General features: G+C 54.2%; 2 protein-coding genes across 2 annotated transcripts; both read right to left on the reverse strand.

Moving 5' to 3' along the window:
- Positions 1–164: 164 nt before the first annotated feature.
- Positions 165–3454, reverse strand: GLMP (glycosylated lysosomal membrane protein). Its single transcript, XM_068922392.1, has 6 exons — positions 3345–3454; positions 2640–2897; positions 2174–2356; positions 1795–2013; positions 1316–1593; positions 165–967 (listed from the first exon to the last, which is right to left on the reverse strand). Exons 1-6 carry the CDS (start codon positions 3393–3395, stop codon positions 799–801), a joined length of 1158 nt encoding a protein of 385 aa, XP_068778493.1. The 5' UTR covers positions 3396–3454; the 3' UTR covers positions 165–798.
- A 1037-nt stretch (positions 3455–4491) lies between these two features.
- On the reverse strand, positions 4492–13035 carry CCT3 (chaperonin containing TCP1 subunit 3). The gene is made up of 14 exons (XM_068922355.1): positions 12730–13035; positions 11482–11543; positions 10983–11033; positions 10824–10886; positions 10150–10246; positions 9412–9529; positions 9040–9226; positions 8413–8562; positions 8002–8134; positions 7484–7565; positions 7074–7254; positions 6526–6771; positions 5831–5962; positions 4492–4884 (listed from the first exon to the last, which is right to left on the reverse strand). Exons 1-14 carry the CDS (start codon positions 12758–12760, stop codon positions 4780–4782), a joined length of 1638 nt encoding a protein of 545 aa, XP_068778456.1. The 5' UTR covers positions 12761–13035; the 3' UTR covers positions 4492–4779.
- Positions 13036–13064: the final 29 nt, after the last annotated feature.

Raw genomic sequence — 13064 nt, forward strand, 5'->3', positions numbered from 1 at the left:
GGCAGGGAGGGAGCGGGAGCGCCCAGCTCTCTCCCTGGGAGAGCGGGAGCCTCCCTCGTCTCAGCTGCCTGGTTTCGCGGCTCCTTCCAAGCTCCAGCATCCTTTAACCCCTGCCAGGCCCCAGGACTGCTCTCCCCCAGCACGATGCTTCTGCGGGAAACCGCTCTTAGAAATCCCTTTTATTTGGTCCAAGACGGTCAGTGGTTGAGAACACGAAAACCCAGCACACCCCAAAGTGCCACAGTACCTCCGGGAGCGCCGAAGCCCCCGCAGCAAGGACCGTGCACACCCCACGGCTCCCAGCCCCAGCTCGCACCCCCGGGCCGGCCCCGCAGCGCCCGTGGCCCCTTGCGCGGTGCCAGGAGCAGCAGCGCCGGCCCCGCTCCTGGGTCAGAGCCACCCAAGCGACCCCGGAGCACCCTGAGCGCAGCCCAGCCGCGTGGGACGGGGCACAGCCAGTCCGGGCTGCTGCTTGGCTAAGGAGAGGCCAGCAGTGGTTTTATCCCTTAGGGCAGGGAAGATCTTTCTGCTGACTGAGAGTAACCACCGACTCCTCCAGTCACCTCCCCGCCGGGCAGATAAGGGAAAGAGAGGGAGAAGCACAATCCAGTCCAGGCTCCGGGCAGCAGGACAGAGGGACACGAGGCAGGCGCCTGCAGCGAGTGTTGCTCCGGTCTCCTCCAAGGGAAGGGACGGGGGGCAGAGACGAGATCGCAGGCGTCGGAGCCCCCGCAGGCAGCTGCCTCCCCCTGCCCAGGGGCAAGGAGGGTCCAGCGGTCCCTCCGGGGACTGCCCGGCTCAGTTGATGGGCTCGTACTCGGAGTAGCGTTTCCGCTGGGCAAAGAGGACCACGACGGCGCCCACCAGGAGCAGCACCACGGGGGTGCCCAGCGCCACAGCCATGATGGAGATGACGAGGAGGGAGAAGGTGTCCTTGGGGGGCTGCCCAAAGCCCAGCAACGCCGACCTGCAGGAGACGATGACGCGTCAGCCACGGAGATGGGACTCGGCTCTCCCGCGCGGGGAAGACCTGGGGCTCTCGGCCCTGCTGGGGCCGCATCTGCTGGTCCATCCCCACACCAGGATTTCCCGGCAGGACCCCACACGGGGCAGGAAGAGGGAGGTCTCCCAGGCCAGGGGAGATAAGGGATTGGGACAACAAGCTGCCAAACTCCTCGCTACAGGTCAGCGGGAAACCACAAACTTTCAGCCAGAGGCACAAATCAAGGGCTGATCCAACACAGACGCTCCCTAGCCCAGGATCTTCAAACCACAAGTTATCGGTGGCCCATGGCACCCGCCGGACCCCGCTCACCAGCTCAGGTAACGCTTCTCCTGGTAAACCTCTCCGTCCTCGCCCCCGAAGGAGATATTGATGGCGCTGACAGTGTAGGCGCTGCCTAGGCCCTCGCCGAAGTAGGCGCGGACGACGCTGGACGCCGGTAGAGTCCAGTTGGCCGCTTGCAGGCTGCGGGGTCGGCACCGGATGCCGTCCTCGCGCTTGGGGCTCCGCGAGCCGTAGGCGGTCGCCTTCCACTGGAGGAAGCTGAGCGCGGCGCTGTCGTTTCGGGCCTCGGCCGCCAGGGAGAGCGTCTGACCCGGGGGAGAGCGACAGGGGGGCGAAGGGAGGGCAGGAGAGGGTCTTTATGGAGCCGCAGCGGGGACCTGGGACTCCCGGGCTCCCCGGGGAGGTGCGGGGGGAGCAGGGCCGCGCAGGACGCCCGACTGCCGGCCCTGCTCCCCGGCGCGGGGGACGCCCCCAGGCCCGCAGCTCGCCCCCGCGGCCGCGCTCACCTCGAAGATGGTGGGTGTGTACTCGTCGTCGATGGAGCGCGCCGAGCGCAGCCTCCGCGCCGCCCCCGCCTCCTCCACTGTTGCCACCTCCAGCGCGAAGCGGGAGCCGTTGCCCCGCGGGGCCACCCCAGCCAGGACAAACTCCACCTTGGAGCTGTTTGCTGTGTGCAGGAGGCTGGGCAGGGGCCCGTCGCGGCCATCGGCCTCGTAGGCTGTCACCTGCCGGAGACCCGGGCAAGAGGAACGGTGTGATCCAGGGCTGGCACACCACGGACCGTTGGTCCCTCTCTAGGACGTCTTTGGATGAGATGTTCACCAGGACGTAGGGGCCGCGCTCAGCCTAGAGCGGCAAATTCCCCCCCCGCCCCGGCGGACGTACCCGGAAAGCCAGGCTGCCGTTGGAGAAGCTGCCGCTGGGGTCGGAGGCAGGGACGCCCAGGAACTCGGCCGTCAGCGCCGTGTGGTTCAGGGTCCCGTTGACGCTGTCCCAGGAGAAGCCGGAAAGGTCGTACGTGGGGTAGAAGAGCTCCTCTGGCGTGTCGGCCTTGCTGTATTCAAACACCTGGGGCCACGGGAGAGGAGAAGGGCTGGGAGCCGCCAGCAGAAGCTCGGGACGCCACCGCTTTGCGCCGCCGACAGCGGGGCACCACGCGTGGGCTGGCACGGAGAGGACGGAGCCCGAGGAGGAGCTGCCTTGGCCAGACATCTCAAGGCCAGACACGTCAGGGAAGGGACAACCAGGGCAGGACGCGCAAGAGGCAGTTCGGCTGCAGCCGGGGAAGCTGCCGAGCAGCCCGCTCTGCCCCAAGCGCTGCCCAGCGCAGGGGGACGTGCCCAGCCGGTACCTTGGTGAAGACGACGGCGGTGGAGTACACGACGCTGCCAGGAGGCTCGATCCAGATGGCCCCGGCGGGAGCGGGCGAGAGCAGCCGGGTCCAGTTGACGCGCAGGGCGCTGCTCGCGCTCGCCGTAGCCACCAGCAGCGCGGCGGGGGCCCCGATGCTGCTCCACACGTAGTGCAGGGTGTCGTCGCGCCCCACGGCCCGGACGTGCAGCAGGTTGACGGAGGAGTTGTTCCAGCCGGGGTTGTACTGCATGGACACCTGCGGAGCAGGGCGAGCGCCCGGCGAGGCTCAGCCCCAGCCCGCAGCCGAGGACCCGCCAGAGGCGGCGGCCGCCCCAGCTTCCCCTGAGCCCCGCCGCGGCCCCGCAGCTCCGGCGGCAGCTAACTCAGCGTTTCGCTTCCGGAAAGGGCCGTTTCGGAGCGACCGGCCGACGGCAGCCGCTTCCCGGCTGCCGCGCAGCGCCCGGGCCCCGCCGCCGCCGCAGCTGCCCACGGCGGTGCCGTAGGGGGGGCAGCTCGGTCCCCCCCCCCGCTGCCGCCCGAAGGCGGGTCGGGCCCCGTCCGGTAGGAAGGTTTCCCGCAGCAGGACCCCGCCGCCCGGCCGCTCCCGGCCCGCAGCCCCGCTCCGGGGGGGGGGGGGTCACCCCGCCCGGCCCCACGGCTCCCCACCCCCCCCCCCCCGCCCCGGTGCCGGTGCCGCTCGCACCTCCCGGCGGCCGCCGCCCGCCGCCGCCAGCAGCGCCGCCAGCAGCAACATGCTCGCTACAATGTTGCAACCCCCCCGCTCACGTGACCGCTCAGCTGCTTCCTCTTCCCCCCCCCTTAAAGCAGCGAGAGCCTCTTAAAGGAGCCGCCGCCTTTAAACACATATATGGGGCGTGTTGGGGGGGGGGATAGTGTCAGGACTGAGACGGCGCCGGTGATGTCGCCGCGGGGGTGCGCTCGGCTCTCGTGCCCTGGGTGGTTTGCGTCGCTGGGGTGACGGCGGCTGGTTTCAGCGGGAGCCTGGGTTCGGGGTGGCCCCGCCGAGGGCGAAGCCCCCCAGCGCAGACCCCTTCCCCGGGGCACCCGGCTGCAGCCCGAGCGGCAACTCAGCCCACATCAACCCGCTTGCACCTGCGGGCCAGGAAGGTTTCGCTGCCCTTGGCTACAGCAGGATGCCCACAGCCCGGCCCTGCGGGCAAGGGCCAAGGAATGTCACGGGGAGCGATAGCAGCCAAGCAGGAAGACAGCTGCCTTCCCAGCTCCCCCGCCTCTGGCAACCAGCAACCGACCCACCCCGCAACTAATGTCTTGGCCGGCTGATCTGGATGCAGGCAGAGCTGGACAGATGTTGCCAGCTGCACCCGGACCTCATTCCGCTCCCTCCCATGGGACATCTCATTTCAAGAACCTGTTCTGTTCCTGGCACTTTTTATTCATGCTGGGAAATGGCATCTTGGTTACAAAACCCAGCAATTTGGCCGCTTGTCCAAACTCTCCCCGCTCCTTCCAGCGAAACGGGAAGGGCACACACAGGGCAGCAGCAACGGCAGGCTGGACGTGGCACGGCCCGCTTTTGCACCTACAGCATTCAGTCCAGGCCCCTATTTTCCTAACTCATGCAACTATCTTCCAACCTCATGCTCCATATCTCAGGAAGAGGAGGGGGCTCAAGCTTGGTCCATCCCCACCCTGAAAGCCCTGCTGAGGCTGCCGCAGAGATCACAGACACGAGCTTCCCCAGCAGCAGGATTGGGGAGGACTTCACAGCATCGAACAAACGACTGGAGCAGTACGAGCCGGTTGGAATCAGGCCCAGATGCAGGGTGTCCTCCCCAGCACGCTTGCACTAAACACGCAGACAAAGGGACTGAAGTGACGTGTTTTATTGTTGTTGAGGCAAACAGCAATGAGAAGTTACAGTATAGATTTAAATTAAGCATCAGTGTCTCCAAACAGAACAGGGGCACATATGTGACACTGGCTCTTTCGCCACGTTCACGTTCTTTTTTCCCCCACCCACAGACTTTAGACAAACTAATTCTCGGACTTGGACCTGGCTCAGCCTCAGGACAGGGGAGAAGCTGCGTTGCTCCACCGGGCTCTTCCTGCAGTTGAGTCTGAGGCACCTGGTTCTTCCTGTGGGTGACTCGACCCCTCTACTCCTGGGCTGCCTCTGGAGCTGCAGGCTGCTTGCTTTGATCGTCGCCTTTCTTTTTGTGTCCCGAAACAATGTCATCGATACGGAGGAGGAGAACAGCAGTCTAGGGAGAAACCCCACATCCAGGTGAGAGAGGAGCTTGCTGCAGCGTTTCTGGCAGTACAGAGCTGGCTGGCTCCTTTGTAGGCCTGCACGCACACAAGCTTCCCACCTAGTCTCTTTCATAGGAAGTATGCTGACTTGTGTTTAGACCAAACTGCAGCTAAAGGACCCTACTTGACTTTAAAAGCTAGTGTTTAGTCAGGAGCCCATTCTGAAGAGGAATAAAATCCAACCTACTTGGCTTTCACAGCAAAGAACCAGCTGCCTCCAATTAAATGACCCGTTACCACAGGGCCATTGAACAGCATGTGGCAAACATGTCACAGCTGAAAGGACACCAAACCGATCAAAGCCAAGTGGGAGCAGTGAGCAGCTCTGGCACATGGCTGGGACACCCCATGAAAGGGGAGACACTGGTATTTCCTGCTGGCTGACAGGAAAGGCAAGAGCATCCCTTCAAGCAACTGCCTTTGACCTAACACCAGCGACCAAGTGTTCAAAATGTGATCTTTAAGACGGCGAGCACAGCTTGCATAAGGCCAGCCGGATGATCAGAGTGCAGAATCTCCCAGTGCCACTAATTGGATTCCAGCATGCTGCTGACACTGAACTTCTCAGCCGTGGCCGAGTCTAGCCCTTGCGCAGAATGGCCCATCCTTGCGAGACTAATGAGCACAGCTGGCAAAAACAGGCGAGACGGAAAATGACACATTTCAGTATGGGCTAGGGATCAAAACAGAACTCCCCTGAGAGCCCCAGTATGGGCTCTGGTCATTCACGTGTGCCGCATCCCTTAACGCTTCCTGCGCTAGCTAGACGCAAGCTGACACACCAGCGCGCGCCACAAACTGTTTGCAGGGCTTACCCCAGCACCTGATCGCACAGGCAGTAACTTTCCCCTCTCTGAAAGATCACTACAGAGGCTCACTTAGCAGTTTCTGCCTTACCTCTACTGCTGTTTTGTAGGTCTGCAATTTGACTGCTAAAGGCTCCCAGATCCCCAGGTCCTTCATGTCGACTAAGGCTCCGGTCTCACCATTCACTCCCCACGTCTGGCTGCCTTCTTGAGTGTGTTTTGCCTGTAAACAGAGCGACAGCTCACTCCAGAATCATCTCTGACAGAGTAAGACAGAAAATTCAGCTTTAGGAACTCCAACTGATCATGTGCTCATCAAAATAGCAAGAAATCATTAGACTTTTCTCAACTGCAGAGTTTATACAGAATTATTTGTTACAGAGCACCATTTAAACCCTTCACCTCTCATGCTACCCAACCCAATCTCAAACTTGAAGACTTTGATTTTATTCACCTTTAGGTTTTAACTCTGGGACATCAAACAAGCTATTTAATTTCCCTCTCCTGTTTTCACATTTTGGTACAAAACTTCAGTAAAATGTTTGCAGCCCACCTAATACAAAAGAACCCCCCTCAAAGAAGCAGTCTTTTAATCACCTCCAACAGATAAGGAAACCTTTTTGAAATAACCTTAGTGTAAAAAAGGCTATTGTAACTGAAAAAGCTACACTCTCAATAGTATGACAAGCTGCCACCACAATACACAGAAGCACGATTGATCTGAGGGGTAGGAGAAGGCTCAAAGAAGCCGAATCTCTCAAGAAGATCCCTCGATGCGTGCCTTACCCTGAGTGAGGTCAGCACACGGATGGTACTAGCACCGCAGTTCTGGATCAGTGTTCTAGGAATGACTTCCAGAGCCTGGGCTACTGCCCGGTAGGGCCACTGCTCCACACCGGTCATGCCTTTGGACTTCTCTGTCAGTGCGTGAGAAACGGCCATTTCGGTAGCTCCCCCTCCTGGCACCAGCTGCGGGTCGATGAGGACGTTGCGACACACCTGCATGGCATCCTGAAGGTTGCGCTCCACCTCCTGTAACAGACAAAAGCAAAAGCACAGATTTATTGGTTGCAAAAGAAACTGTAGCTACAGGGCGATCGCATAGCCCAAGGTTAGCTGAGCTCATCACGCGCTGCGGTACAAAAGTTTTGCCTTGACTACATACAGCACACGAGACAGGGATTCTCTGTCGCTCCAAATCCTCGCTCTAGAACCCAGAGGAAACTGGCACTTGCTCCACTCACACACAATAGCTCCTCACAAGGAAGCAAGGGCTTACTGACGCTAAAAAGGTGGCCAGGACAGGAGGGAAAGCAGAACATGCATTAACTTACTGCTAGGATTTCCTTGCTAGCTCCACGCAGAATGATAGTGCAAGCCTTGGGGTCTTTGCAATCAGTGATGAAGGCAAAATACTCGTCTCCTATTTTTTTAACTTCAAAGAGCCTGGCTCCAGTTCCCACATCCTCCTCTCGCAGCTCATCTGTGCGACTCACAATGCGAGCTCCACAAGCCCTAGCACACAAACGACAGTCAAGATCTCTTCCTGAAACTGAGCTGCAGCAAAATCACACGTGTTTGAGTGTCCACCTACCCCCAAGGTTACACAACTCTTTGGGCCACAAGCCAAAGGACAGACAAGTTAGACGCTCACAAAAAGCTGGGGAGAAAGGCTGAGATACGAATGAAACAATTCAGTGCAAAGGACCGCAAGACTCAGCTCCAACAAGGAGAGAGCGTTTACCTGGCGATCCTGTTGTTGTCCGTCTTCCTCACTCTGCGGATCGCTGTGATGTTGGCTCTCATCAGGTAGTGCTGGGCCAAGTCTGAAAGAAGGTTTGTGCAGCTTTATGGATGAATCGGCAGTACCACTAGAAACTTGCTAGAGGTTGAGACCCATAAAGGGTCTCTAAACAGGAACACCTAAAGGAAATACCTAAACATTGCTTCTTAAACCAAGCTGCAAAGCAAAATTCCAGTGCAGTTTCCTACGGTTTGCTAGACTCAGCCTCATTTATGTTTTGATATTGTTTTCAAATGTCGTAAAAGCAAAATACGATTAGACACGTTCACGCTCATAAGGCAACCTCAAGAATCAACTTTAACACTTGTGTTGTACAACTGTTTTCTAGAAAGCTAAGAAATGGGGTCGTATTCAAAGCCTTTTTTTTTTTTTTTTAAATCATTAGACAGTGCATGCAACACAGCATCAACCTTACTAGCCACGATTTCAACGCAAGCAAGGATTACAAGTGTTATTACCAGAGATTCCTTTTTCTGTGATGACCAGATCTGGCTTGACTCTGATCAGATCCTCACAGATCTGCTGAATGTACTCTTCCTCCATCTGCAGGATGCGGGCAAAGTCCTCCTCCCGAGTAATTTCAATATCAGTCTGCACAGAAAGAGGTATCAAAATCTCAACCTGTTCCTCCCAGCCCTGCACTGAGTTAAATATAGATTCCCCCAGCTTGAGTGATCCTAACTGATCCCAATGCAGTCTTTTAGGGAGCTGCTGCATCTATACGCTAATTCTGCTGTGGGCTCAGTACCATGGAGAAAAAGGTAGAAAAAAACATCCACCACTCAGGCTGGTAACTAGTCATGTGAATTTGTTCACCTTACTAGTTTTAAATCAAGAGCGGCAGATGACTGTAACAGGACTTGCTTTACCTGACTCTCTCCTTTCTTGTACTCTAACGAGCAATCCAGAAGGACAATGCGTGGATTCTTGATAAGGCGACGCATCCTGGGATGAGTTACATCTTTATTCACCATGATTCCACGCAAAACACAAGAGTCTTCACTAAAGCCACCCGGAATCTGACAGACACAAATGGGAGGGAAACGGGAGGAGTTAGTCTACTCTATGAAAACACGTGCAACTGCGCTCTTAAAACTATCCAGCCGACATACTGAAGAAAAAGGAAGGCTCTCTTGAATAGCTAAGGCATCCATATCACAATTCAAGTTAATATCAGAAGCATGCTGACATATTACTAAGTGAAAAGCCATGAAAGAACTCGAGAAACTGCTCACATCCTACTGTCTAGCAACGTGTTTTTGGAAGACAAAAATTAAAATAACTGAAATGATCTTTTTGACAGATATTTTAAAACCTTGAAATAACTGCCCCATTCTTTTCACTGTACACCAGCATTGCTGACAGCACTCAGTAAAACATCTTCAAGGGTTATGTTTGCGGGCTGCACATAAAATTCTTCCCACCGCATCCTGGATACAACTAGTTCAGAATAAGAAAGGGGCAGACAGAAATTAAACGGTCCCGGACATAGTCACCTTTTCTACTTTAGCATATTTCTTGATGTCAATTTCCCTTCTGCCATTTTCCTCAAACTCCACTGTCTTGACAGCATCCAGAGCAATGCTGCAGGCCAAGTCAGACCAGCGGTTTATTGCCTTGGTGTTTATAGCACTCTTTATTATTTTAAGCATCATCTCTCTGTTGTTCACATCCACTGGAGTGCTGAGACAAAGGAAAAAAACAAACAAAAAAATATTACTCCAAGCTACAATCTATTTGTAATTCCATTTCATCCGTCTCTAATTATGCTTAATTGTATTTTACTAGCACGGTTCCCCGAAGAATCATCCTTAAGCAGTACTGAAACCCTGCACCCCTTTTCTCTAACTCCCACAGCCCACACTTACCCAATTTTCTTTAGAATACTGATCATGTCATCCAGAGCCTTACGATAAGCCCCAATGATCACAGTCGGGTGCATCTGCTGTTCAAGGAAGTGTTCGGCAACAGACAGCATCTCTCCAGCTAAACAAACATCAGAATTCCCCAGATGAGTTAGCAGAATTATCATCCATCAAGTCATGAGAACACCATACCAGACAAAACTATGTGCTGTCAATGCAGAGAGCTTTAACATCATCTGCACCTTCCTTTGTACTTAATTGCGCTCATCTTGGGGAAAGAATACAACCTCCTAAACCCTGGAGCTGGTCACATAATAAGCGTATAATGGACCTAGCGCTCTCTTAATGGCATGAAAAAAAAACAATAAAACATCAAATTTAAGGTAGGGAAATCATAACTATCTGGCTCGTTAAGGCATACTCACTGTGTTCTGCAAACACAGGTGTGGGGAACAAGGGAAAAAAGAAGTAGTAGTTGCACTGAAAGTTATGGAGTAGAGTCCTTTGACATAACTCCTCTGCGTCTAATCAGAGAACTGAGAGCCAAAGCAAAATGTTTTGCTACTAACCGTTCAGATGACAAAGAATATAACATTGACAGGCCAAGAAGTAGCACAACATTAATCAGAAGTATCTGATCATGCGAACGCTATCACATACAAGAATTAAGTTAGCCTGAGACAGGGCAAACTTCAGCCTTACCCTTTTTAAAAAAGCACACGTCTTAGTCACTCTTCTTACCAAGGATAATTACAGATGTGGTCCCATCTCCAACTTCTTCATCCTGAGTACGGCTGATCTCAATCATTGACTTTGCAGCTGGGTGCTGGACTTGAATCTGGAGGGGAGGCAAACAGCATGCTTTTGGTCCAAAATATTAAAGCTGAAACGTCTTGTATTACTCAATGGAACAAACACTACTACACCTTTTAAGTGATCAAAGGCATTCTGTCCAATTATGGCAAAGAATCTTCTTCTTTTCCAAGACGGAAAATAAGCCCTCGTGTTCCACAATATTGCATCTCCCAGTTTTCCGGCACTTAGAATTCTATGATGTTATTTGAACAAAGACTTCTTGGTCTAATTATTTGCGTGGTAAAAGGAACCATCTACTCATTCGATTTTGAGGCCTACAAGTGACTATAACTATAATTAACATCAAATTTATACTAATCTTGGAAAACCACCACCACAACTTACTACCCCGGGGCCAAATCTACTTTCCTGAGGAGAAAGAATTAGCTAGAAATATTTCATTCCTCCCCAGTAAGCACTCTTCTTGGTACTGCTGTTTATTACTTTTGGCTTTCAGGACTCAAGGCAAAACAATATAGTTCCACTGGCACCTACTTCACTGCATTCTAGAACATTTTGACTCACTTGTTAAACAAAACAATCCTTTAGGAGAAACTTACTTCTCTAAGAATAGCATTGCCATCATTGGTCATCACGATCCCACCCATAGGGTCCAAAAGCATCTGCAATATAAAGAGAGAAACATTATTTGCAGTGGCCTGCCATACGTGCACTGTTTCTAGTCAATATACAGCACAGAGGATTTCAGCAGTTTTTACCTTCATCATAGCTCTTGGTCCCAAACATGTTCGGATGATGTCAGCAATAGTCTAAGAGGGGAAAAAAAAGAATTAGGCAATGTAAGGAGGCATCAATGTCTAAAACAGCCTCTAGTAAACCATAATCTACATGAAACAGGCAGCCACTGCATTAGAGCTAAGTGACCCAACAATTCTATAGTGGCTTAGATACAGAAGTTGTGGGAACTTCGGGGCGCGGGACTATAGTAGTGTTGGCATCCCCCTAAGCTATTGTCTAAATCAGAAGTCAATATTTGTACATTTTCAGATTTTGCAGAGAAAGAGGTTTTGGTGGGGTGCTGCTGTTTGCTGTGTTAAACCCCTCAGTGTCCAGTTACACTGTTAACACCTGTTGTTTTAACACTGAAAATTCATTTTCTATGCTCCTTCTACTCTAGACTCATACAGCCTAGGAAAAACTCTCCAAATTCAGTTTCTCCTCTTAAATTTAAATGAGACCAGCATAATAATATGGTACCTTAGCAGCAGTGATGTTCCCAGTCTGGACTTTTCTTCCAGACTCGCGTTTCATATTCTGACCTAAAGTACATAAGAAAAAATAAATAGTAACAGCCCAAACATAACTGAAATCTGATCTTACTAGAAATCCAAGATCAAAGTAGTAATACTGACAATGCATCACAGATACCATCCCAGGCACATACACAGGATATATGACCAGTGCTAAATTAAGGGCTTACAAGATAAATGCGACTGCCAGTATGAGAGAGCATACTCACAGAACCATATTAACAAAAAACAGCATTAAAGAATTCCTGGTCATCAGCATAATTCAACTAAGACAAAGTTTGGCACACTCAAAATATGTTCTCTGCCCCCCAACAAAAATCAAACAGCAGTGATTCACTAGAATCTGTAAGATCCCATAAAGCATACAAATTGCTGCACAGGATTTTTCAGCGGTCTGAACAGTTATTGATGCTCATGCACAATAAGTAAAACAGCATTATAAAGTTAAGCCTTATACATCAGTGCCGCGCAGCCTTCAGGACATTAGTGCAAGCAGTCATCACCACACCAGAGCCTCACAACCATATTAGGGGACCAGCTGTCAAAAGGGATCTGCCCCAAAGAATCACCACCCAGATCAGCTCTGGTGCCGCTTTTCCTTAACTACAAGCCCAGAAGGGACAAGCACAGCTTTACTTCAGGAGAGGACGCTTGCGCACGTTGATGAGATTTACCAGACAGAACAAAAGAGAGCAACGCGAAGGGAAGGACGAGAAAGCCAAGCAGAGAGCAGTGCCCACAGGAAGGACTCCCATCAGAGGAAGGCAAGAGCCTCGCAACAGCGTAAGGGGCTCAAACACGGGACAGCGAAAAGCGGAGTGCTGAGACACACACGGGGGAAGGAATTGGGAGAGGGGCGGCCACGGCCGGGGGGGGGGGGGCAAGGCCCCGGCCAGGGCTGAGCAGCAGCTGTGAATAGCAGGACACTGAGACACTTGGGGGGGGGGGGGGGAAGCTCAGGGCGTGCCGGGGCGGGAAGCGGGGGTGCAGGGAAGCCCCCGGAGAAGAGGGAGACCCCCGCCCCGAGCGGGGAACCGGAACCGGCAGCGGCTGTGAGGGAGGGCCCGGCTCTGAGGGGGGAACCCAACATGGCGGCGGGGGTGGGGGGAGAGGTAAGGGGGACCCCCGCTGCCCCCTGCACCCCCCCGGGGGACCCCCCTCCCCCGAGGTCCGGCGCGGCCCCGGCGGGACTCACTGAGGACGAGGACGGGGCGCGGGCCCATCATCCTGGAGGCGGCTGGAGCGCGGCGGCCGGCGCGGAACCTTCTGGAGACAAGCGAGCGCGAGGCGGCCGCGCCGAGAAGTGCCGCTTCACAGTGCCGCGACACCCTACCCCGCCTCCCTCCCGCCACGGCCAATCAGCGCCCGCGTGGCCGGCCCGGCGCCCAATAAGAAGACGGCGCTCCCGCTCCCCCCTCCTTCCCCGCCTCTCTCAGCAAGTTCGGTTGAGAAGCGGAGCCCCTAGAGCGTGTGGCAGCGCCGCGCGGGGCGGGGCCAGGCGGCACTGCGCATGCGTAGGCCGCACGCGCC

This window comes from Struthio camelus, chromosome 30 (assembly GCF_040807025.1).
Source record: "Struthio camelus isolate bStrCam1 chromosome 30, bStrCam1.hap1, whole genome shotgun sequence".
Classification (NCBI taxonomy): Eukaryota; Metazoa; Chordata; class Aves; order Struthioniformes; family Struthionidae; genus Struthio; species Struthio camelus.